Source organism: Somniosus microcephalus, chromosome 7, assembly GCF_052327205.1.
Source record: "Somniosus microcephalus isolate GS21.2 chromosome 7, FLI_Smic_1.0, whole genome shotgun sequence".
NCBI lineage: Eukaryota > Metazoa > Chordata > Chondrichthyes > Squaliformes > Somniosidae > Somniosus > Somniosus microcephalus.
In genome coordinates, this window is record NC_140993.1 from 165,978,618 (window position 1) to 166,003,418 (window position 24,801).

General features: G+C 46.7%; 1 protein-coding gene across 1 annotated transcript in view; it reads left to right on the plus strand.

Annotated features, from left to right (window-relative positions):
- The first annotated feature begins 447 nt into the window (after nt 1-447).
- Nucleotides 448-24,801, plus strand: part of LOC147114992 (peptidase inhibitor 15-like) — an 81,651-nt gene continuing 57,297 nt past the window's right edge. The window contains exon 1 of the mRNA XM_085993186.1: nt 448-727. Within this exon, the coding sequence (XP_085849312.1) occupies nt 458-727 (270 nt within the window). The 5' untranslated portion in view covers nt 448-457. The remainder of the gene's footprint in view (nt 728-24,801) is intronic.

Consider the following 24,801-nt stretch of genomic DNA (forward strand, 5'->3'; position numbering starts at 1 on the left):
TTACCTCACTCCCATCGCAAGAGTAAAATACTTTTCAAGAATCCTTCCAGACGGACTTTGAAATTTGGAAGGACTCGACCTACATTTTTGCCAGTGACTGAATGCAAGAGGTGAGCTAAATTTATCGTTAGACTAAATATATTTCTAACACCAGAATAAGGGATTCGAAGAGCAGCCGTGTTTATCGAAATATGCATTGACCAGCAAGGAAATACGAATTAATCAGGTTATTTTAAAAGTGTTAAACAGTTATCTGAATGTTTCCATGTATTTGCTTTTGAAGAATAATATTGGAATGATATATAGTTAATGTATTCACTAATATAGGATGCGGGGTCCCCCCCCCCCCGCCCCGAATTGGGAGTTTGGAAGTTGCACCTTAATGTTAAACATTGTTCTTTATTCAGTATAACATCTGGTTTGCAGCGCACCGCTCTTCAAACTTCAACCGGGAATCATGAGGCTCTGCTCCACATTGAGTCTGATCAGATTACTGTGCGCTCTGCATGGAACAAGTGCATTTGTTTCAGCAAATGTCACCGAAACGCTCCTATCATCTAACTTCAGCGAGAAAGAATCGTCTTGGAGAAAATATCTGGGACCTGGGAATGTCCCTAAAGCCAGACGGAGGCGATATATCTCCCAGAATGACATGTCGGTTATTGTCGATTACCACAATAAGGTTCGCGGTCAAGTCAACCCACCTGCTGCAAATATGGAGTACATGGTGAGTTCATTGTCCCGTTTCTGAACATAATTCCCCCCCCCCCCCGCTGGAATGCATGTTCGCCAATCAGCAGTCATAGGCTGGTTTTAGTCAGAGGAGATGGTAACTAACACTTTTCTAACACAGATTCATAAATGTCTCAGCAGCTTCACACCCCCTACCGGAGAAACACGTTAAATAGCCAGAATATACAAGAAATGCAGAGTACTTCTTACTCTTCAGCGGTTTATTTAAAATTCCAAGGAATATGTCAAAAAGCGGAAGCTAAAGATTCACTGCAATACGGAAAATGAATTACTTTAATGCTCAAACTGGTTGGCCTAAGAATTCCGTTCGCTTCAATTAGTTCTATAAGGAGTTCTATATGAATGCAAATAAAATATTATTTGAAAAAAGAAACAATATTCCTACAGAAGGGCTTTTCAGGTCGAACGTTCTGAGGCTGCATACACTAACTTGGCCATTTTGTGGGATAAGGGATGCAGGAGATGCTTTTCTTGAAAAGTTATTCTAATATTTCACAGTACATCTGTCAGCTTGTCTCTAGGGCCACGGGCGGGCAGCAGTGACAGACTAACACCATTTAATATCACCTTGTAGAATGTAAGCTGTACTGATCAAAACAATATGAAGTGTTGGAAAATATAAACAGCCAACTCAAGCACTAAAACCTTTCTATTACCATTAATCACCTACTTTTCACTTTCAAATATATGCAATGTTGAGGAGATTAGTGGATCTGTATTCATGTTTCCCACAATATCAGTGGGTGATGTCCATTTTTGTTTGTCCTACAAAAAATAAGTAAAATGTATCTTCACTATAATTATCAATTTGAAAGGCACACCAATTGATGAAAAAGTGCTTTTTATTTCTTTTGAAGCACACATGGTAAGGTAAATCATGTTAAGAGAGATGCAAGAACTATAGAGTAGTGATAATGGGGGACTTCAACCATCCTAATATAGACTGGAATAGTAATAGTGTAAAGGGCAGGGAGGGTGAAGAATTTCTGAAGTGTGTTCAGGAGAGGTTTCTTGGTCAGTATGTTTCCAGCCCAATGAGGAAGGAGGCATTGCTGGATCTCGTTCTGGGGAATGAGGTAGGTCAAGTGGAGCAAGTGTCAGTCAGTAGGTAAGCATTTAGGGAACAGTGATCATAGTATCATAAGGTTTAGATTAGCCATGGAAAAGGACAGGGAGCAATCCAGAGTAAAAATACTTAATTGGAGGAAGGCCAATTTCAGTGGGATGAGAATGGATCTGGCCCGGGTAAATTGGAATCAAAGATTGGCAGGCAAAACTGTAGTGGAACAATGGGCTTTCTTTAAAGAGGAAATAGTTCAGGTACAGTCAAGGTACATTCCCACTAGGGGGAAAGGTAGGGCAACTAAAGCCAGAGTTCCCTGGATGACGAAAGAGATAGAGAGTATGATGAAGCAGAAAAAGAGTACATATGCCCGATATCAGGTTGAGAATACATCTGAGAATCAGGCTAAATATAGAAAGTTCAGAGGAGAAGTGAAAAAGAAAATAAGAGGGGCAAAGAGAGGGTATGAGAACAGAAAGGCAGCTAACACAAAAGGTAATTCAAAAGTCTTCTATAGGCATATAAATAGTAAAATGGTAGTAAGAGAAGGGGTAGGGCTGATTAATGACCAAAAAGGAGACCTGCGCATGGAGGCAGAGGGTATGGCTGAGGTACTAAATGAGTACTTCACCAAGTCTTCACTAAGGAAGAAGATGCTGCCATAGACATAGTGAAGGAGGAGGTAGAGGAGATACTGGATGGGATAAAAATTGATAAAGACAGGTACTAGAAAGGCTGGCTGTACTTAAAGTAGATAAGTCACCAGAACCAGATGCGATGCATCCTGGGACACTGAGGAAAGTGAAGGAAGAAATCGCGGAGGTACTGGCCATAATCTTCCAATCCTCCTTAGAAATGGGGGTGGGGCCAGAGGACTGGAGAATTGAAAATGTTACACCCTTGTTCAAAAAAGGGTGTAAAGATAAACCCAGCAACTACAGGCCAGTCAGTTTAACCTCGGTAGTGGGGAAGCTTTTAGAAACAATGATCAGGGAAAAAGTTAACAGTCACTTGGACAAGTGTGGATTAATTAAGGAAAGCCAGCATGGATTTGTTAAAGGCAAATTGGGTTTAACCAACTGGAACAAGTTTTTTGATGAGGTAACAGCAAGGGTTGATAAGGGCAATGCGGTTGATGTGGTGTACATGGTTTTCCAAAAGGCGTTCGACAAAGTGCCACATAATAGGCTTGCCAGCAAAGTTGATGCCCATGGAATAAAAGGGACAGTGGCAGCATGGATACGAAATTGGCTAAGTGATAGGAAACAGAGAGTAGTGGCGAACAGTTGTTTTTCGGACTGGAGGAAGGTATACAGGGGTGTTCCCCAGGGGTCGGTACTAGGACCACTGCTTTTCTTGATATATATTAATGACTTGGACGTGGGTGTACAGGACACAATTAAAACATTTGCAGATGACAAAAAAACTTGGAAGTATAGTGAACAGTGAGGAAGATAGTGATAGACCTCAAGATGACATAGATAGGCTGCTGGAATGGGCAGACATGTGGCAGATGAAATTTAACGCAGAAAAATGCGAAGTGATATGTTTTGGTAGAAAGAATGAGGAGAGGAAATATAAACTAAAGGGAACAATCCTAAAGTGGGTGCATGAACAGAGAGTCCAAGGGGTATATGTGCACAAATCGTTGAAGGTGGCAGGGCAGATTGAGAAGGCAGTTAAAAAAGCTTACAGGATTCTGGGCTTCATGAATAGAGATATAGGGCTGGATTTTGTCAATGGGGAGCTTTCTGAGGCGGGACTCCCACTTGTTGGGTTTTAGTCCCACCTCCATCGACCTGTGGCCAACCTATGCTATTTTCCCTTGATTGACCTTGTTAAGCCCGCCCAGCGGGCTTAGCAGGCCAATTAAGGGAAAGCCAGTTACAGGTGACATCAGTGAGTGCCGTTTTATCTGTCAAGAGCTTTTGACAGATGAAATGTCATCATTTGACACCTTTGTAAAGCTGTCAAACACTGACAATCTGTCTTCTAAGTTGTTTCTTTACTCAAGATTCAATTAGAAAGCCTTCCTGACCAGAAAGCAGAAGGCTGCAGCTTTTGACAGTTCAGCGGCCATTCTGCTTTCTGTGCCGGTGAGCTGAGGGACTCCCGAGACCTGAAGGGAGGAAGCCTGCAGGAAGAAATATAGGTAAGTAAAACTTATTAAAACACTTTACACACACCTCACACACTTACCTCTGCACAGATGCACCCATTACTCACCTGCACACCGGACATCTCGGCCCCTCCAACCCCCACAGACCGACGGCCCACCTCACTGACCCTGGTGAGGTTCGGAGCTGTCGGGAAGCCCACACTTCAGGGCTCAAAATAGGTATTGGCCAAAAAACTGCCTGTTAACTACCAATTAACAGGCAGTTAATTGGCATTAATCCCCTTCCCGCCTCGAGAAGGCGGGACCCGACGCGGGTCAGCTACCCGCCTCCTGGCAAATTCTGCCATTTTCCTGGCAGTCCCGCCTCCAAACTCGCCTCCCCAGGGCTGGCAAAATCCAGCCCAGTGAGTACAAAAGCATGGAAATTATGATGAACCTGTATAAAACACTGGTTTGGCCTCAACTGGAGTATTGTGTCCAATTCTGGGCACCGCGCTCCAGGAAGGATGTGAGGGCCTTAGAGAGGGTGCAGAAAAGATTTACGAGAATGATCCAGGGATGTTGAACTTCAGTTATGTGGATAGACTGGAGAAGCTGGGGTTGTTCTCCTTGGAACAGAGAAGATTGAGAGGAGATTTGATAGAGGTGTTCGAAATCATGAGGGGTCTGGACAGAGTAGATAGGTAGTTCCCATTGGCAGAGGGGTCACGAGACAGAGGTCACAGATTTAAGGTGATTGGCCACAGAACAAAAGGCGACTTAAGAAAAAACTTTTTTACTCAGCGAGTGGTTAGGACCTGGAATGCACTGCCTGAAAGGGTGGTGGAGGCAGACTCAATTACGGCTTTCAAAAGGGAGTTGGATAAGTACCTGAAAGAAAACATTTTGCAGGGCTATGGGGAAAGGGCGGGGGAGTGGGACTAGCTGAAGTGCCCTTGCAGAGAGCCGGCACAGACTCAATGGGTCAACTGGCCTTCTTCTGTGCTGTAATGATTCTATGATTCTATGATTCTAAAGTATATCATCGTGTCACTTACACTTGAATCATGATAGATGCAAAATGATAGCTGGTTCCTTTGGTTCATTATCCTTCCGAACACAAAAGAGTTTCCAACAGTTTCATGAAAATGGTGTGATTTTAAAATCAACCAAATAAAACAAATTAAGATTAGGGGAATAGGAGGTTGGCACACTTTCCTTTCATCTCTGGGACCTGGCTTCAGATCCAATCTAGACTGATGGGACGAAACTCTCCTGTCTCTGCTGGCTCTAAGGAACCTGTTTGAAATGGGTTTAGACAATCTCAACCCAATTCCGATTGGACAAAACTGATTCAAATTCAGCATACATTGGCAGCAAATTCACAATTTAGTCAGAAAGGCCATAATAAGAATTTGTGTTAGAATATTCAAATCCATACTGGTGGGGGTACTGGCCATTCTATGCCTAGCCAACAAGTACTTGAAATTCACACTGAGTGCTGAAATGGAAATTGTTCTGATCTCCAGCAGTAACGTTCCTCACTTTGAACACACCATTTAATTGAAAGAAAAGCATCAACTTTAACAATAACTTTTATTTTCTGCTGGAAGAGTGAACACTGATGACATCATAAATGAAGAGGAGAAGTTTCTGAGCAAGATGGGATGAGGGGCCAGACCTGTAACTGAAGCATCCTGGGCTTTTAAAGTTAATGAAGCACTCTTGCACCTCCAATCAGTCAATTCTGCAATCTGGTAGCCTACTACTGCAACAGCATGATTTTTTCCTATAAATTTATCATCCTTGCGGCCTCTCTAAGAAAGATTGCTGAATTGTGGGAAGTTCTGCATTGTCAGAGGTCATGGTTCACATTGGGACCAATGACATGGGTAGGAAGAGGGATGAGGTCCTGCAGCAAGAATTTAGGGAGCTAGGCAGCAGACTAAAGAGCAGGACCTCAAAGGTTGTAATCTCTGGATTACTCCTGGTGCCACGTGCTAGTGAGTATAGGAATAGGAGGATAGAGCAGATGAATGCGTGGCTAAAGAGTTGGTGCAGGAGGGAGGGTTTTAGTTTCCTTGATCACTGGGCCTGCTTCTGGGGAAGGTGGGACTTGTACAAGTCGGACGGGTTGCACCTGAACCAGAATGGGACAAATATCCTTGCGGGGAGGTTTGCTAGCACTGTTCGGGGGGGGTTTAAACTAACTTGGCAGGGGGATGGGATACAGAGTGGAGCTATAATAGGGGGTGATGTACAGCCAAATATAGAGGAAAAAATAAGTCAGACTGGAAGGCAGAGCAAATATGTAACAGCACAAGGGAGTAGGGCAAGGCTGGATGGCATTTATTTTAACGCAAGGAGTCTTACGAATAAGGTGGATGAACTGAAGTTGTTGATGAACACATGGGAGTATGATATTGTTGCTATCACGGAGGCATGGTTGAGGGAGGGGCAAGACTGGCAGCTCAATATTCTGGGGTATAGAATCTTCAGGCGAGACGGGGGGGGTAAAAGAGGAGGGGGTGTCGCAATATTAATTAAGGAGAAAATTACTGCTGTAAGGAGGGATGATATATTAACAGATTCCTCTAATGAGGCCATATGGGTTAAACTTAAAAACAAAAAGGGGGCCAGCACTTTGCTGGGAGTGTACTATAGGCTCCCAAACAGGCAGGGGGAGATAGAGGAACAGATATGTAGGCAAATCTCAGAGAAGTGTGCAAATAATAGGGTAATTATAGTGGGGGATTTCCACTTCCCCAATATTAACTGGGATAGTCAGAGTGTGAAAGGCTTAGAGGGTGCAGAATTCTTAAAGTGCATCCAGGAGAGCTTTTTGAGCCAGCATGTAGAAAGTCCTACAAGAGAGGGGGCGGTGCTGGACCTAATTCTAGGGAATGTGGCCGAGCAAGTGGTAGAAGTGTTAGTAGGTGAGCACTTTGGTGACAGTGACCATAATTCGGTGAGATTTAAGGTAGTCATGGAAAAGGACAAGGATGGACCGGAAATAAAGGTTCTAAATTGGGGGAAGGCCGATTTTAATATGATAAGGCAGGATCTGGCCAATGTGGGCTGGGATCAGCTACTTGAAGGAAAATCCACATCGGAGCAATGGGAGTCTTTCAGAAAGGAAATTGAGAGAGTACAATGGCAACATGTTCCCGTAAAGGTCAAGGGTGGGACCAACAAGCCCAGGGAACCTTGGATGTCAAGGGGTATACGAGGATGGATTAGGAAAAAAAGGGGGGCTTTTGGCAGATACAAAGGACTAAAGACAGAGGAAGCTCTAGAGGAGTATAAAAAATGCAGGGGGATACTTAAAAAAAGAAATTAGGAGAGCGAGGAGGGGCCATGAAATAACACTGGCGAGCAAAATAAAGGAAAATCCTAAGGTGTTTTATAAGTATATTAAGGGCAAGAGGATAACTAGGGAAAGAGTAGGGCCCATTAGGGACCAAAGTGGCAAACTGTGTAGAGCCAGAGGATGTAGGTGGGGTTTTAAATGAATTTTTTGCATCTGTGTTCACTATGGAGAAGGACGATGTGGACATAGAAATAGGGCAGGGGGACTGTGATATACTTGAACATATTAGCATCGAGAGGGAGGAGGTACTAGCGATTTTAGCAGGCTTAAAAGTGGATAAATCCCCAGGCCCGGACGAGATGTATCCCAGGCTACTATGTGAGGCAAAGGAGGAGATTGCAGGGGCTCTGACACAAATTTTCAGAACCTCTCTGGCCACAGGGGATGTGCCAGAGGACTGGAGAACAGCTAATGTAGTACCATTATTCAAAAAGGGTAGTAGGGATAAACCAGGCAATTACAGGCCAGTGAGCCTAACATCAGTGGTAGGGAAATTATTGGAAATAATTCTGAGGGACAGAATTGGTCTCTACTTGGAGAGGCAGCGATTAATTAGAAATAGCCAGCATGGCTTTGTCAAGGGAAGATCATGTCTGACCAATTTGATTGAATTTTTTGAGGGGGTGACTAGGTGTGTGGATGAGGGTAGTGCAGTGGATGTGGTTTACATGGATTTCAGTAAGGCTTTTGATAAAGTCCTGCATAGGAGATTGGTCAGGAAGGTAAGAGCCCATGGGATCCAGGGTGCCTTGGCACATTGGATCCAAAACTGGTTTAGTGGCAGAAGGCAGAGGGTGATGGTGGAAGGTTTTTTTTGTGACTGGAAGCCTGTGTCCAGTGGGGTACTGCAGGGATCGGTGCTGGGTCCCTTGCAGTTTGTGGTCTACATTAATGATTTGGATGTGAATGTAAAAGGTATGATCAGTAAGTTCGCAGATGACACGAAAATTGGTGGGGTGGTAAATAGCGAGGCGGGAAGTCTCAGGCTACAGGACGATATAGATGGGTTGGTCAGATGGGCGTAACAGTGGCAAATGGAATTTAACCCTGAAAAGTGTGAGGTGATGCATTTTAGACAGACTAACAAGGCAAGGGAATACACAATGAATGGTAAGACCCTAGGAAAGACAGAGGATCAGAGGGACCTTGGTGTGCATGTACATAGACCCCTGAAGGCAGCACAACAGGTGGATAAGGTGGTTAAAAAGGCATATGGGATACTTGCCTTCATTAGCCGAGGCATAGAATATAAGAGCAGGGAGGTTATGATGGAGCTGTACAAAACGCTGGTAAGGCCACAGCTGGAGTACTATGTGCAGTTCTGGTCGCCACACTATAGGAAGGATGTGATTGCTTTGGAGAGGGTGCAGAGGAGATGCACCAGGATGTTACCTGAGCTGGAGCGCTTCAGCTATGAAGAAAGACTGGACAGGCTGGGGTTGTTTTCCTTGGAGCAGAGAAGGCTGAGGGGGGACCTGATTGAGGTGTACAAAATTATGAGGGGCATAGATAGGGTGGATAGAAAGGAACTTTTCCCCTTAGTAGAGGGGTCAATAACAAGGGGGCATAGATTCAAGGTAAGGGGCAGGAGGTTTAGAGAGGATTTGAGGAAGAACTTTTTCACCCAGAGGGTGGTTGGAATCTGGAACTCACTGCCTGAAAGGGTGGTAGATACAGGAACCCTCACAACATTCAAGAAGCATTTGGATGAGCACTTGAAATGCCATAGCTTACAAGGCTACGGACCAAATGCTGGAAAATGGGATTAGATTAGATAGGGCTTGATGGCCGGCGCGGACGCGATGGACCGAAGGGCCTCTTTCTGTGCTGTATAACTCTATGACTCTATGTTTCCACCTTCTGGAACTGAACTGAAGCTTCCCGAACCCATTTCACATAGGACTCTTACAGCTGTCAGAGATCAGGCTTTTATCCAATCACTTTGTACTGGAGTCAAATCCAGATTGTAGAAGTGAAAGAATAGTATCCTAATCCATTGGGCCACCCAATTCTCCCAGGATACACTGATCCAACAATATTGACTCCTCTGTATTTTTCCCATTTTCATGTGCCCTGAATTTCCTCGAAGTTTGTCGCACCGTTGTTGCACCATAAAGTTACACCGCTTACCAGAAGAGGGGGTTGCATGCAAGTTTCCTGGATAAGTTAATTTACGATGCTGCTGTTGTATGCTCATTTTTATATGATGTGGTGCAAGTTTAGAGAAATTGCATTCGAAAAGTGTAGTGAGCAGTCTAGGCACCAGAAAACGTGAGTGTAAAGCAGCAGAGCCTCTGTAAAGACTTGGTGACAGGAAGGGGAGGCTGCAGAAATTGTTTCCTTGCTCCTTTGCATTTCATCCACTTAGGGCATCGCCGCCCCCCCCCCCTCATCTGAAGTGCCTTGTGCCAGAACAAAGGCCAGCAGTGCGCACAGGACATCACGACAGGGCAACATCTCTCTAAAGGACTGTGAATATTTCACAGGAAGACCTGCAAGCTCTCCTGGAAGAGGTGGAAGACAGGAGGGACAGACTGGGTGTGCCAGGCAGCAAGCCATCCAGGAGTGTTAGCCTTGGTGCTTGGAGGGATGTAGCTCAGTGTCAATGCCTTCGGTCTCGCCTCCACACACTGCTGGTCCTCCTCCATTAACATAAGAACATAACAAATAGGAGCAGGGTAGACCATTAGGCTCTTTGAGTCTGCTCCACCATTCAGTAAGATCATGGCTGATCTTCTACCTCAACTCCACTTTCCCACACTATCCCCATATCCCTTGATTCTCTTAGTATCCAAAATTCTATCAACCTCTGTCTTGAATATACTCAATGACTGAGCTTCCACTGTTTTCTGGGGTAAAGCACTCCAAAGATTCACAACCCTTTGTGTGAAGAAATTGCTCCTCATCTCAGTTATAAATGGCCGTCCCCTTATTCTGAGACTGTGACCCCTGGTTCTGGATTCCACAGCCAGGGCAAACATCCTCCCTGCATCTACCCTGCCAAGCTCCTTAATAATTTTATATGTTTCAATGAGATCACCTCTCATTCTTCTAAACTCTAGAGAATATAGGCCTAGTCTACTCAATCTCTCCTCATAGGACAATCCCCTCATACCAGGAATCAGTCTAGTGAACCTTTGTTGCCTTCCCATGAAGGCAAGTATATCCTTCCTTAGGTAAGGAGAACAAAACTCTACACAGTCGTCCAGGTGTGGTCTCACCAAGGTCCTATATAATTGTAATAAGACTTCTTTACTCTTATACTCCAATCCCTTTGTAATAAAGGCTAACATAACATGTGTTTTCCTAATTGCTTGCTGCACCTGCATGTTAACTTTTTGTCATTCATGTACAAGGACACCCAGGTCCCTGTAAATATCAACATTTCCCAATCTCTCACCATTTAAAAATATTCTGCTTTCTGTTTTTCCTACCAAAGTGGATAACTTCACAATTCTCCACATTATACTCCATCTGCCATGTTCTTGCCCACTCACATAACCTGTCTATATCCCTTTGCAGCCTCTTTGCATCCTCCTCAGAACTTACTTTCCCATCTAATTTTGTATCAGATGACATAGAGTTGTATGCCATGGGGGAATGCTTTGGTTCGGTGGGATGTTAAAATATTAAGAATCTGAATTCTGATCTCAACCCGCCTTCAACCCATCCACTTCCGGTTTAAAGTAGGCGGGATGTGGGGGGTGGGGGCTGGCGGGCAACCAATCTGCTCCCAGGAGGCGGGTTGGAAATTTAAATACTATAATGAGGCTGCATGCCTCATATTTATCCACCATTTTAAATTTAACCCTGGTCGGCCAAGTTTTCCAGGCCTCGGGAAACCTGGCAGATAAAGGGAGACGAGGACTGTTGGATCCAGGAGGTAAGTGCCTTTCTACTTACCTGAATCCAGACTTCCTGCTTCACCCACCCCTCGTGATCGGACACTCCACTGACCTATCCAATCTCCCCCCCGCCACCCCGACCCTTCCGTCTCCTCCACGTGGCCTCCAATCTCCCTGACCCTGGACTCAGATATTGTTTCTGGCCTCCGATCTGCCCCCACCCCAAACATGGATCCCAATCTTTCCTCTGGTCTCCGATCTTCCTCACCCCCTCCAGCCTTTCCGATCCCTCTTTCCCTCCTCTCCGCTCCCCGGCTGCGGCCTGGTGCCAAAGGCCTACCCACTTGACAGCCAAGCAGCCTTTCAATCTGGCTGGCTGTGGCTGGGAAATGGAGATAAAAATTGCCATTAAATTTGGCAGGACCTTCGGGAAACCCATTCTTCCAGGTTTCCCGACCTCAAAGCAGTCCCCACTCTCTCCCTGCCTTTGTATTAATATTTAGCCCCTTGTTTTGTTTATCTATTGCTCTCGCCTTTCCTGCCTTCCCTCCCGTCATTTTGTGATTCTGGAATAAATATAGTGGGATGAGTGTCTTTGGATCACCCCAATTCCTTAGAGTTAGTCCAGTGTGTTACATTTACATTCTAAGACTGCCAACACAAATTATGTTTCTTTAGAAACGAATGGACAACGAGATTGTTGAGGGAATCAGCTCAATTAATCAGTACAGATAGGCGTTCATTTTCTTTAAACCATTTTTTTGTACAAATCTGTATGTGGATGGAGGTGGGGGGATGGAACACTTTCTATCTTACATCCCAGTGTCAGCAGGGCTCATGTGATTTTCAAAGCTGTAGATATGTATAATGCTGGATTTTTCTTATATTCAGTTTCAGAAAGCAATGCAGTTCTACTGCTTAAATGTGGCCAGAACAGGTCTATTCTTAAGGAGGATGCAAATTCTATAATTCTTTTGCTTTTGATAAGCTTCATATAGCACTGGATTTTCTAAGTCTACTTGTTGGAACAGACTTGTTCTCCTATTGGATTGTAATATAAAATTAGAAATAACTGTTGTACATATTGGTGGATGAATGTTTCATGACATTCCTCTGCCCACTATTTTAATTGAGATAATTAACTCATTTAAAACAAACAGGTTAAAATAATGTACAAATAAATGTCCTATGCTAATATCACCAATGGTAATTACTAGCCTATAGTCTACAAATAACAATCTTTAACTCCTTATGTTAATGGAAAACAGGAGAATTGGAAATGTACAATGAGTATTAGTTGAATGAAAAGTAGTAACTGTGAAATATAAGCTGTTTGGTTTTGATTGGATTGGTTGAAGATTTCTAAGCATCATGCCATTGCCAATGATGACCATTCAACAGCAGCTGGCTTGCAGCTTTAGAAAATTACAGACCACCAACAAACGGATGGTGAAAAGGATGTCAGCCTTTCACCAGCATCATTTATAACCATTTCTAGCAGAGGTTTGAATGTTTACACAGGGAAGAGAAAACAGACTTTAGAGGTGACTGAGTGGAAAAGGTCACAGGAACAAGGAGAGAAATAGAAAGGGCAAAACATCAGATGCAAAGGAGGCAATAACTATTGAAATACAGAGATTTAAATAGCTACTGCTCCCATATCAATAAACACTGACCTATATATCAAGGATGATGATAACTACTGACTCTTCATTGTGAAAGCTAAGTTACAAAATGGTTTGTCCATTTAAGTCAAGATGGCTTTTAACTTTAACAGTAATAAAGGAGATTTTTTGTTTTTGTAACCATAGCATAACAGTGACAGTATTCTGAGTGTTTACATAATGATGAGATAGGTTTGTGCACTAATGAGTAAATTTATAGGGGGAGAAAATTGTGTGTTTAGCGCCACACATTAGTGGCATGAGATGGGTTAGGGTTACCGCTCTACCGCCAACTGATGGCAGTTCCAGTGGTGCACGTCATATCTGTGTTGCCGATAGTGCTGCCGCTAAACCCAATCACCGGGGACATTGCGACCATGGAGATCATGACGTCAATGAGTGTGCAATGCTCACTTGACGTCCGATCCCCCAATTTCGTTTTGGCCGTTGCAGTTACTGGCTAGAGAAAGCAACGACAGGTAAAGGTGGCATGCAGCAGCAGGAAGATGGCTGCAGCAACAATATTTAAAGGGATCATCACCAATCATTTGCACTTGACAGGGTTTTGCAGTTTGAGTGGCTATGCGCTACTTCCTGCAACTGCAAGAGTTTTCTATAGTTATTTCAAGGTTAGCTGGTATCAGGGAGTGTTTTGGCAAGTACAAAACTCCCTAATCATTTTTGACACGCTTCAAACTACAACAATTGCTAAAAGTCATGGGGGCTGTACTGGCAGTCGACTTCGCCCTCCAGGATCTATGGCGGAGGGAGCAGAGGCAGCAAGAAAGATAGGAACATGTGCACAGAGGGCAGAGGAGGGCCATCATGGCTCTCAACAGGAGGCCTTACCCACCTAGGGCCTTCCGACAGCTCTTCTCCTACCTTGAAGACCAGTGTATTAGGAGGCTCCACTTCACCAAGGAGGTGGTCACAGAACTCTGCCATCTCCTGCAACGAGACCTGCAGCCTCAGACCAGGGCAACCATGGCTCTCCCAGTGGCAGTCAAGGTCACCGTGGCCCTTAATTTCTTTGCCAGCAGATCCTTCCAGTCTGCAGCAGGAGATACATCTAACATCGTACAGTTCGCCCTCCATCACTGCATCCGGGAGGCCACAGAGGCTCTCTACACCAGGAGAAGGGACTACATTGGCTTCCCAATCACCAGAGAGAATCAGGATGAGCGTGCATGTGGCTTTGCCATGATAGCGTGCTTCCCCATGGTGCAGGATACCATCGACTGCATCCACGTGGCTTTGCAGGCACCACATAACAATCCTGAGATCTTCCATAACTGCAAAGGCAACCACTCACTTAATGTGCAGTTGGTGTGTGACTACACACAAAGAATCCTCAATGTCAATGCCCGCTATCATTGCAGCAGCCACGATGCCTTCATCCCGGTTTGCCAGCACTCTTCCAGCCACCATGTCAAGCTCGAGGGTGGCTGCTCGGAGACAAGGGCTATCCCCTCTCCACCTGGCTCATGACTTCCCTCTGCAACCCCAACACTCGTGCCCAACACTCATATAATGAGAGCCATGCCGCCATCAGGAACATTATCGAGCAGACCATTGGCCTACTGAAGCAATTCGGGAGGAGCTCTCCAGTACTCGGCTGAGCAGGTGTCCCATATTGTGGTGGTCTGGTTGGCTGCGGGTGGGAAACAGAGGTTTCAAATGCAAATCAGGCCCTGCCGTTAACTTCGGCAGGGCCTGTGGGAAACCTGTTCTCCTGGGTTTCCCGACCGCTTCCGAGCCCAACCACTCCCAACCTGCCAAAGTATTAAAATTCAGGCAAATATTATGAGAGGAGAAGGAAAAGCTATAAGAGAATGAGGATATTTAAAAATGTTAAGTAAGAAAACCAGGAAAATTAATAAGGGTCAACATAATCACGGTCAATGTAAGAATAGAAGAAGATAATGGAAAGTCAAGCGTGCTACACTGGAAAAGAGCAAAGTTTAGTGTGATGAAAGGGGAGCTGGCACAGACACAATGGACCAAATGGCCTCCTTCACTGCTACAAACTTCTATGGTTGTGTGGTTCTAAATTTACAATGCCCACTACTAGAGAGAAAGGCTTCCCAGTGGAAATATGAAGTTGGAAAATTACCCATGAAACATTCTGCTTCTTTTTCTCTCAGAAACTCCATTCTTCCTCCTCTTTTCCTTGGTGTGAAGAATTACAGGAAGAAAAAAAAATCATAAAATAATGACGCTTACTGAGCACCTATCTCCAAGTCTCACAATTATTGCCATGTCTTGCTTCCTCAGCAGCAGCCTCTTCACAAACTCTAGCTCCACCACACAGCTACTGACTTCAAACCTGCCTTTAAAAACATAATGGCCCACACAGAGAGCTCCCAGCATGCTCTGCTTCCACTTCTGCCTTTTCACTCTGTCCAACCCAAGGCTATCTGACCTGTATCTCAATACCTTCCTGACTGCAGCCATTCAGCGTGTTCCTGGACTGCCTAGCCTCAACTTCTTTACCCCTCTGTGCCCAACATGACCTGATTTGACCTATACTCATTCGCCTACCCATGGCTCTTGTCTGCAGAGCAGCTGTGTGGCCGATGCCCAAGTTTGATGCAGTCAAGAAATAAAAGTCTGTAAAAAATTCCAGGAAAGTATTTTCTTTGACTAAATTGGAACAACACAAGTTTAAATGTCAGGATTTTTCATTTAAAAATAATTAGAGTCTTTAAAAAGTAGATTGGCATATTTAGGATTCAATTCCATTACAAATACTTACTGTCAGATTCAGAACATAGAGTTTAATGATGCTTTAGAAAATAATTTGGTGAAAGATCTCAGATAATTCTTTATACTTAAATTACTTAATTGTTAAAGTATGAGTTTCAGGCTTAAAGGAACATGAGGCTTTTTTTGTTGAGAGACTAGAGAGAGGGCAAAGGCCCTGCTGAGTGTGAGAAGAGAAGGGATGTTGCTAAATGGTGGAAGAGAAGGACAGAGAATCTGTTGAGGGGGGTGGAGAGGGAGAGCTAAAGACACCTTGACAGGAGAAGGAGAGATAGCTTGTTGAAGGGGGAGAAAGACAAAAACAGACCTTGACTTAGAAAAGGGAGAACTCAGTGAGAGGAGGAAGGGAGGCCTTGCTGAGCAAGAATTGGGCGGGGGGTTGGGGGGTGGCGGTGGTGTGTGGGGGGAGTGGTGGGGTGGGGGGGGATGGTTGGGGGGGATGGTGTCGGGGGTGGGTGGTGCTGGGGGGTGGTGGGGTTGGGGGGTGGTGGTGGTGTGGGGGGGAGTGGTGGGGTGGGGTGTGATGGTTGGGGGGGATGGTGTCAGGGGTGGGTGGTGATGGGGGGTGGTGGGGTGGGGGGAGGGATGGTGGGGGTGTGTGGGGGGCTGGTGCGTGGGATAGGAGAGATTCTTTTGGATGAGAGACACCATGCTGAGCAGGGTAGAGACCATGTTGTGGGGAAGGGGCAGATGGTATTACTTTTTCCCCCCTTATGCCCATGAAAGAGAGAGAAAGGCCCTGTTGCAAAGGGGAGATTTTGAGAGAAACCCCGTTAAACAGCATTAAAGATGGCGAGAGTGGCCCTGTTCAATGGTTGGGAAAGAGGAAAGGGAGTGGATTGGGTGAGACGGGAAGTGACAGAGAACCTGTTCAAGGACAGAGAGAGATATCTTGTTGTGGGAGGCTAGAGTGATAAAGCCTCTTGCTGGGGAAGGAGGAGGAGAGAGAGATAACTGGTTGAAGGGGTGAGTGAGAGGGAGACCCTAAAACTGAAAGCACAATAGAAACAAAGCAATTGAATTGCTCAGGGGTTTCTGGGGCTTCTGTGGCTCTTCCACTGAAGTTAAGATAGACGATCAGAAGAACCTCTGTGGAAATTCACCCCATAGAGTTTCCATTACCCTCTGGTAATTGTGGTGCTAATTGGATGGACAGTAGCCAGAAATGGGTTGGACGTCTGTAGCGCTGGACCATCACCTACTTTAGCACCTGCCCAATTTTCCATCAACATTTCAGGTAGATGGTGGAAGCGCCTTCCCAATTACTAAGTTTTTTGGGGGCAAACTTATGTTTCTTAATAGATTTTGTATAATTTTAAGATGTTGTGAATGTGGGTTGTTCATGAGCTGCTCTATTGCAAAAAAATGTGGTATCAGGTGCTCATATTTTGCTGAATACTGATGAGCATTCAATGGGAGCTGTGTATCTGCAACTGTTTTTTTCTGTAAAGTTCCTTTATGAATATGTCTTTATACATCAGTATACACCACAGGCAGTAGACCAAGAGAGGCGACTACAAGAAAAGGTACTTCAGGATGTGAGCCACCTTTCTCGGTTAGGCCAGAATCTCAAGTGATGTGTAGGTAAATGTTAAACAAGCACAAAGTGTTGGATGTGTGTGAAAATTCAAAATGTGATTTTGTGAACAGCACCGGCTACACAATCCTAGTACATCGAATAGACTTTTATAACTCTGTGAGCCTCAGTGGGAGATATGGCAGTTAAAGGTCAGGCACCTATATTCTAGTTTGCAACACAAGAAACATTTGCTTTCGTTATGACAACAAATTCATCTATTTTTGAAGGACTCCCACAGCAGCACTGTGAGGTGGGGTATTAGTTTTTCCAAATCCAAGATTTTTGTAGTGTCCACGTGGAAAATGTATGGCTCTCAGATGACCTACTGACGAGGGACAGATCTTCAGGAATACGATGTGTTTCTAATCCATGGCCATACCAGAGCCTGTGAGGCCAAGTGTACAATTACTGGTGTAGTTGTGAACTTTCCAGGGTTTTCTTATGACTCATAGGAATACTCTCTGGCCAAATCTACATTGGCAGACAGATTTAACACACCCTCTTTTGGAGTCCACCCATCATCTTTTTTTAGCTACTCACTTCTGGCACTGTAAATGTGAAGCTGAAGCAGAGTGGGATGTGAGACTTTTCCATTGCTGTTGAACAGCATTTAGATGAATCTAGTCTTTTGCTTTGGATGCTCGTTTCCTTTGCCCCAATTCAGATGATTCAAATCTGGTTCAGTGAGAAAAACTGTTAGTTCCCCCAGTGGCTATGTTGGCAAGTGTATTACTGAGAATCATAGGGCTGGATTTTCATTGAGGAGGTGGGTAGGAGGCGGGACTACAACTTTTGGGGTTGTAGTCCCGCCTCCATCGAGTTCTAGCCAACCCACGTGATTTTGACTTGATTTGACCTTGTTGAGCCTGCCCAGCGGGCTCAGCAGGCCAATTAAGGGCCACCCGGCAACAGGTGACGTCACAGATTGAAATTTCATCTGTCAAGACCTTTTGACAGATGAAATATTAGTGTTTCACAGCTGTTTGAAGCTGTCAAGCACTGACAATCTGTATTCCAGGTTAATTCCTTCCTCTCGGGATGATTTAGATGTCTCCCCAGAACAGAAAGCAGAGGCTGCAGATTTTGACAGCTGGTGGCCATTCTGCTTTCTGTGCCGGTGAGATGAGGGACTCCCGAGACCTGAAGGAAGGAAGGCTGCAAAGATAAGTAAAACTTCTTTAAACACTTTAAACAGACCAAACACACTTACCTCTGCACTCATGCACCCATCACTCACCTGAACACCGGACATCTCCAACCCTCCAAGCCCTTCATCCTGACGGCCCACCTCGCTAACTTGGTGTGGTCTGGAGCCGTCAGGAATCCCACATTTCAACAATGAAAATAGGAATTAGGCTAAAAACTGCCTGTTAACTACCTGTTAACAGACAGTTAATTGACACTAATCCCCTTCCCGCCTAGGGGAGGCGGGTCCCAGTGCAGGGCGGGAACCCGCCTCCTTTGAAACTGGCATGGAGGCGGGTTGGGGGGGGTGGGATGGGGTCAGGACTCCCGATTTCGGGATTTTAAACCCCTACATGCCTCCAATCCTGACTCCATGGCCTAATGAAAATCCAGCCCAAATAATCTGACAGCACAGAAGGAGGCCGTTCGGCCAATCATACCCATGCCAGCTCTTTGAAAGAGCTGCCCAATTTAGTCCCACACCCCAGCTTTTTCCCATAACCCTGTAAATTAGTCCCCATCAAGTACATGTCCAATTGCCTTTGAAAAGTTCCTATGGAATCTGTTTCCACCACCCTATCAGGCAGTATGTTCCTGTTCTTAACATAAGATGCTAACATAAAAGGGAATCCAAATTCTATAGGCATTTTAACAGTAAAAGGGTTGACAGAGGAGCAGTGGGGCTGATTAGGGACTAAAATGGAGATCTATTGGTGGAGGCAGAAGGCATGACTGGGGTACTAAATGGTAATTTGCATCAGTGTTTTCCAAGAAAGAGGACTTTGTCAAAGCTATGGTAAACGAGGAGGTTGCCGGGATACTGGATGAGATAAAAATAGATAAAGAGAAGGTATTGGAAAGGCTGGCAGTACTTAAAGTGAATAATTCACCCGGTCTGGATGGGATGCATCCTAGGTTGCTGAGGGAAGTAAGGGTAGAAATTGCGGAGGTGCTGGTCACAATCTCCCAATTCTTCTTAGATACAGGGTGGTGCTAAAGGACTGGAGGATTGCAAATGTTACACACTTGTTCAAAAAAGGGGAGAAGGATAAACCTGGCAATTATAGGCAAGTCAGTTTAATGTCGGTGTTGGGGAAGCTGTTAGAAACAAAAATCTGAGAGAAAATTAACAGCCACTTGGACAAGCATGGACTAATAAAGGAGAGCCAGCATGGATTTGTTAAGGCAAATCATGTTTGAGTCGCTTGATTGCGTTTTTGATGAGGTAACAGAGATCCTTCCTAAAGTGTGCTGCCCAGAATTGCACACATTTCTCCAGCTGAGGCCTAACCTGTGATTTGCAAAGGTTTAGTATGACTCCCTTGTTTTTGTATTCAATGCCCTTATTTACAAAGCCAAGTATCCCATATGCTTTCTTAACCACCTTATCAACTTACCCTGCCACCATCAAAGATTTGTGAACATACCCGCTTGGTCCCTCTGCTCTTGCACCCCCTCAAAATAGTACCATTTAGATTATACTGCTTCTCCTTGTTGTTCCTCCCAAGGTGCATCACTTCACATTTTTCTGCATTAAATTGCATCTGCCTTGTGTCTTCCCATTTCACCAGTCTGTCTCTGCCCTCCTGAAGTCTGCTACTATCCTCCTCACTATTTACTATGTTGTCAAGTTTTGTATCATCCGCAAACTTCAAAATTGTACTCCCTATACTCAAGTCCAGGTCATTTATATATGATCAGAAAAGCAATGATCCTAATGTGGCCCCAGGGGGATCCTTCTGCATACTTCTCTCCAATTAATAAACCTTCTTTGTCTGTTTTATTTTAACCTCTGTTTCCTTTGTCAACCAGGGAGCTCTAGCTTTGGATGCCTCATCTTTCCTCCTTATGGGAATATAATTGGTTTGTAGCCAAACTATCTCCGCTTTGAAGGCCTGCCATTGCTCATTTACTGTTATCTTGGCCAATCTTTGTTTCCAGTCCACCTGTGCTAGATCCCTTCTCAAATCACTGAAATTTTCTCTCTTCCAGTTGGGTATTTTCACCTTTGGTTTTTCTTTGTCCCTTTCTGTAACTACTTTAAACCTAATTATATATCATCACTATTATCCAGACTTTCTCCCACTGAAACACACTCCACTTGCCCCACTTCATTCCCCAAAAGTAGATCCAGTGTGGTACTAAGTTGTACAGGTCAGGAAGGACACAGGTTTGGGCTGATTTAACTGATTTTAGTCAGAGCAGTGGTAGGCACTCTAGAATTCACTTCATTACGCCGGATTAGAGAAGGAAAACCAGGGTGAGCCAATAAATGTGGGTCCCTTACAGGCTGAGACAGGAGAAATTATAATGGGGAATAAGGAAATGGCAGAGAAATTAAACAAATACTTTGGTCTCGATTTTAATAGCCCTGAGGAGGTGGGTTTGGAGGCGGGCCTGTTGCGAAAATCGAGAAAAATGGCTTCAGCCACCCAACCCGCCTCCATCCTGCCCCCACCCGACTTTCGTGAGTGTCTGTTCAGCCGCTCCTAAACTGACCCAGCTGGAACCGGTGGGACAGGTAGTTAATAGTTATTTTGATAGTGGTTTCCCATTTTTGTGCTTCTGGCTCCTGTTTCCCATCTTGTCAGAAACAGGCCAGGTCCAAGGAGACGAGTTGCTGGAGGACATGAGTTGTAGTCATTGGTGGTGCACTTTGAAAGCATCCCTGAAACATGGCTGACATTCAAATGCAACATCTTTGCTGTTGTAGGTATGGGATAAGATTTTGCACATCTACTGACCTTGTGACTGTTCAAGGTGACACCCATCTGTAGTGTGGCATGAATGGAATAATTTCAGCTCACTTCGACTGTGTGCTTGCAAGCTTGTTGCCTCAAATGAAATCTATAGCAATTGGATGTGAAAAATTTATGTCCTCTCATCCTGGTCCTCATAATCGGAGGAGCAGCAGCCACGTGGCTCAGAGCAGATCTTCCTGGGAAGAGGAGGAGGAGGAGGATGAGGGGTGCCTTGCGGGCCCAATTGTGACCAATGCAGCATCCCACCAGTTCACTGTTGCCCGTCAACCAGGGTATGCACACTGCCATGCCACATTCTCATAAGCTTACTCTTCAACCATAGGTGGCTACCATATGGCTCTGTAATTGTAGGCGACATTAGTCCACCGTCATACATAATCTCTGCTATACCCGGTTATTTCCTATAACTTTCACCATCAGCATTACAAAACCAAGTCGGCCTAAGCCCTCAATGCACATTTGCCATTTCCCAGAACACATAGGCCACACAATCAACTGTTTGTCATAATTTTTCTTTACCACATGACAAAAGCATCACAAACCAATAACAGTCAGAAAAAAAATGAAACACCCATGTGAGTCCCCTTATGACTATATGGCATAGAAATTTGGTTGGTTGCGCCAGCGATTAGCGCCTAAAGAGACCGAGATTTGGGGTGTTACCCAACTTTCGGACGTGCGCAGTGATCCTAGCGCATCCTGCCATATTGAGTAGCCTGTTAGCGCCGGCGCGAAGTCTTTGCGCCCGCAAGTGGGCGCAGCCAGATAATGACGTCATTTCATTGTGCAACGCCTTTTTGGCGCCCCGTACCGGAAATTCAGTGGCGCCCCCCTCCGTTCCGCCTGGCGCTATTAGTGACAGTTTGATGGAACGTTACCAGGTCCTTCTCAGACTCGGGGGGCACTCTTTAAAGGGGACAGCACTAGTATAAAACCGGCAGCCATTTGGCCTGGCCATACTGCTCGCTGCTGGAGAGAGTTGCAGACCTTCAGTTACACAGTCTTGTTCTTATTGAGCCAGAGGAGCCTTGGGACCTTCAGCCCTGTCCAGAACAGTTGGATCCAGAAAGCTGACTGCGTCTTACTCGTCGGCCAGAATAATGGGAGCTGCTTTGGAGGGGAACATCATCCTGGCTGAACAACTGGCAAGGGCACAGAGATGGAGGGAGAGAGGGCCGGGATTGGCCAGAAGGAGGAGGGCCAATGGACGTCGCCAAATCCGACCATATGCTGCCAGGGTTTTCAGGCAGCAGGTCTCCTACCTTACCATGTCGGAGGAGCAGTGTCTGCGAAGGCTCAGATTTGGTAAGGATGTTGTCACTGAGCTGTGCCACCTGCTTGCTGGGGATCTGCAGCCGCGGATACGGTGCAGGACCTCTCTGTCGGTGGCCGTGAAAGTCACTGTTGCGCTCAACTTTTACGCCAGCGGATCGTTTCAGGCAGCAGCTGGGGACATATCAAATATCTTGTGGCGACACGCCACCATTGGACATAATCCGCTCACGGCGGCACGGACAGTTTACGCAGGCGCACTGCCGGCAGCAGCCGCCCCCAGCCGGGGGCCCTTTCCTCCGGCAACTTGTTTCCCGCAGGGACAGGCTGCCGGGAGCACTTCCTGTCTGGGGAGTATTTAAGTGGTTGCGCGGGCTTTTCAAGCTCTCTCTTTGCCATGATGTGAATTAAAGCAGTTGTGTTCCATCAGCTCTGGTCTCGACTCCCACGTTTGCCATGGTATCTCAACACTGGTGACCCCGACGCTCAGGACGAATCCTAAGCTAGCATGGCGGATACAAACGCAGTCACGGTTAAACTACCGGACTTTTGGGAGAACCTGGCCGAGGCCTGGTTCGTTCAAGCCGAGTCCAGATTCCGGCTGAGAAGCATCACAGTCGATGCCACGAAGTACGACTACCTAGTCGCCTTTCTCACCTACGCCACAGTCCCCAAGGTTTGGGCAGCGCTGCAGGATCCACCAGAGGAAGGCAAGTACGAACATCTGAAGGCCGCGCTTCTTAAAAAATTTCAGGCGCCCTCTTACCAGCGCAACTGCCAACTCCTCGACCTCCCAAGCCTTGGTGACGCTTCACCATCAGACCTGCTTTCCCACATGCTGTCCCTCTCGGACGACAAAAGCCCCGGCGCCCTCTTTCGCATGCTTTTCATTCGGCAGCTCCCCGCCAGCATCCGCCCGCTCATTGTGGAGTCTGGCTCCACGGACCTGAATGAGATAGCCGAAAAGGCCAACCGGCTGCTCTCCGCGCAGACCGCCCGCAACGTCGCGCCCGACCTCACAGCAACGACCACGCGGTCACCCCGGCCCACTAGGCCCGACCGCCCTTCCACTCCGGGTCACTGCTACTACCACACCCGTTTTGGCACTAGGGCCCAACGCTGCACGCCACCGTGCACTTTCAAATCCCCCCCCCGCACCGGCCCCCACGGTGGCCGCGGGGCAAAAGGGGCCCCTACTGTACGTCACCGATGACAGCACCAACCGCCGATTCCTGTGCGACACAGGAGCCCAGCACAGCATCACCCCTGCCTCCGCCCTCGAAATCCAACGCGGCGCACGGGGCATCACGCTGGCCGCAGCCAATGGCTCTGACATCCGCACATACGGCACCCGCATGGTCACGCTCGACCTCGCAGGCCGCCGCTACCGCTGGGAGTTCCTCACAGCCAAGGTCCTCTGCCCACTCATCGGCGCCGACTTCCTACGCACCCACGGCCTCCTTGTCGACATTCTGAGGCACCGCCTCGTCGACATCAACACTATGGCCCCCATCCCTGGCACATTCACCCCGGCCCGTTCGGCCGGCCTGACGACCGACTGCCTCGCCAGAGCCACGGACGACTACTCGGCACTACTAGCCAAGTTTCCCGCCCTCACTAACCCGACCTTTTCGGCCAAAGCCACCAAACACGGTGTGGAGCACTATATCCCCACCACCGGCCCCCCGTTCTCTGCCCACGCCCGCAGACTCAACCCGGCCAAGCTGGAAATCGCGCGGGCCGAGTTCACCACCATGGAGCAACTCGGCATCATCCGCCGCTCCAGCAGCCCTTGGGCCTCGCCCCTCCACATCGCCCCCAAGCCCGGCGGAGGCTGGCGCCCCTGCGGGGACTACCGCCGCCTCAACGACGCCACCACCCCCGACCGATACCCGGTGCCGCACATCCAGGACTTCTCGGCCCGACTGGCCGGACGAACCGTCTTCTCCAAGGTCGACCTGGTGCGCGGTTACCACCAAGTCCCCGTACACCCCGTGGACATCCCCAAAACGGCCGTCATCACACCATTCGGCCTGTTCGAGTTCCTGAGGATGCCCTTCGGCCTCAAGAATGCAGCCCAGGCTTTCCAGCGCCTTATGGACTCAGTCCTCCGGGACCTGAACTTCCTATTCGTCTATCTAGACGACATTCTCGTGGCCAGCTCCTCCAAACAGGAACACCTCGAACACCTTCGCATCCTGTTCGGGCGCCTAGCCCAACACGGGCTCATCCTCAGCCCGGCGAAGTGCCAAATCGGCCTAGCCGAGATCGATTTTCTCGGCCACCACATCACCCCTGCTGGGGCCATCCCCCTGCCCAACAAGGTGCAGGCCGTCCAGCAATTCTCCCGCCCCAAAACCATCAAGGGCCTCCAGGAGTTCCTCGGGATGGTGAACTTCTACAACAGGTTCATCCCCAGAGCTGCAGCCCTCATGAAGCCCCTATAC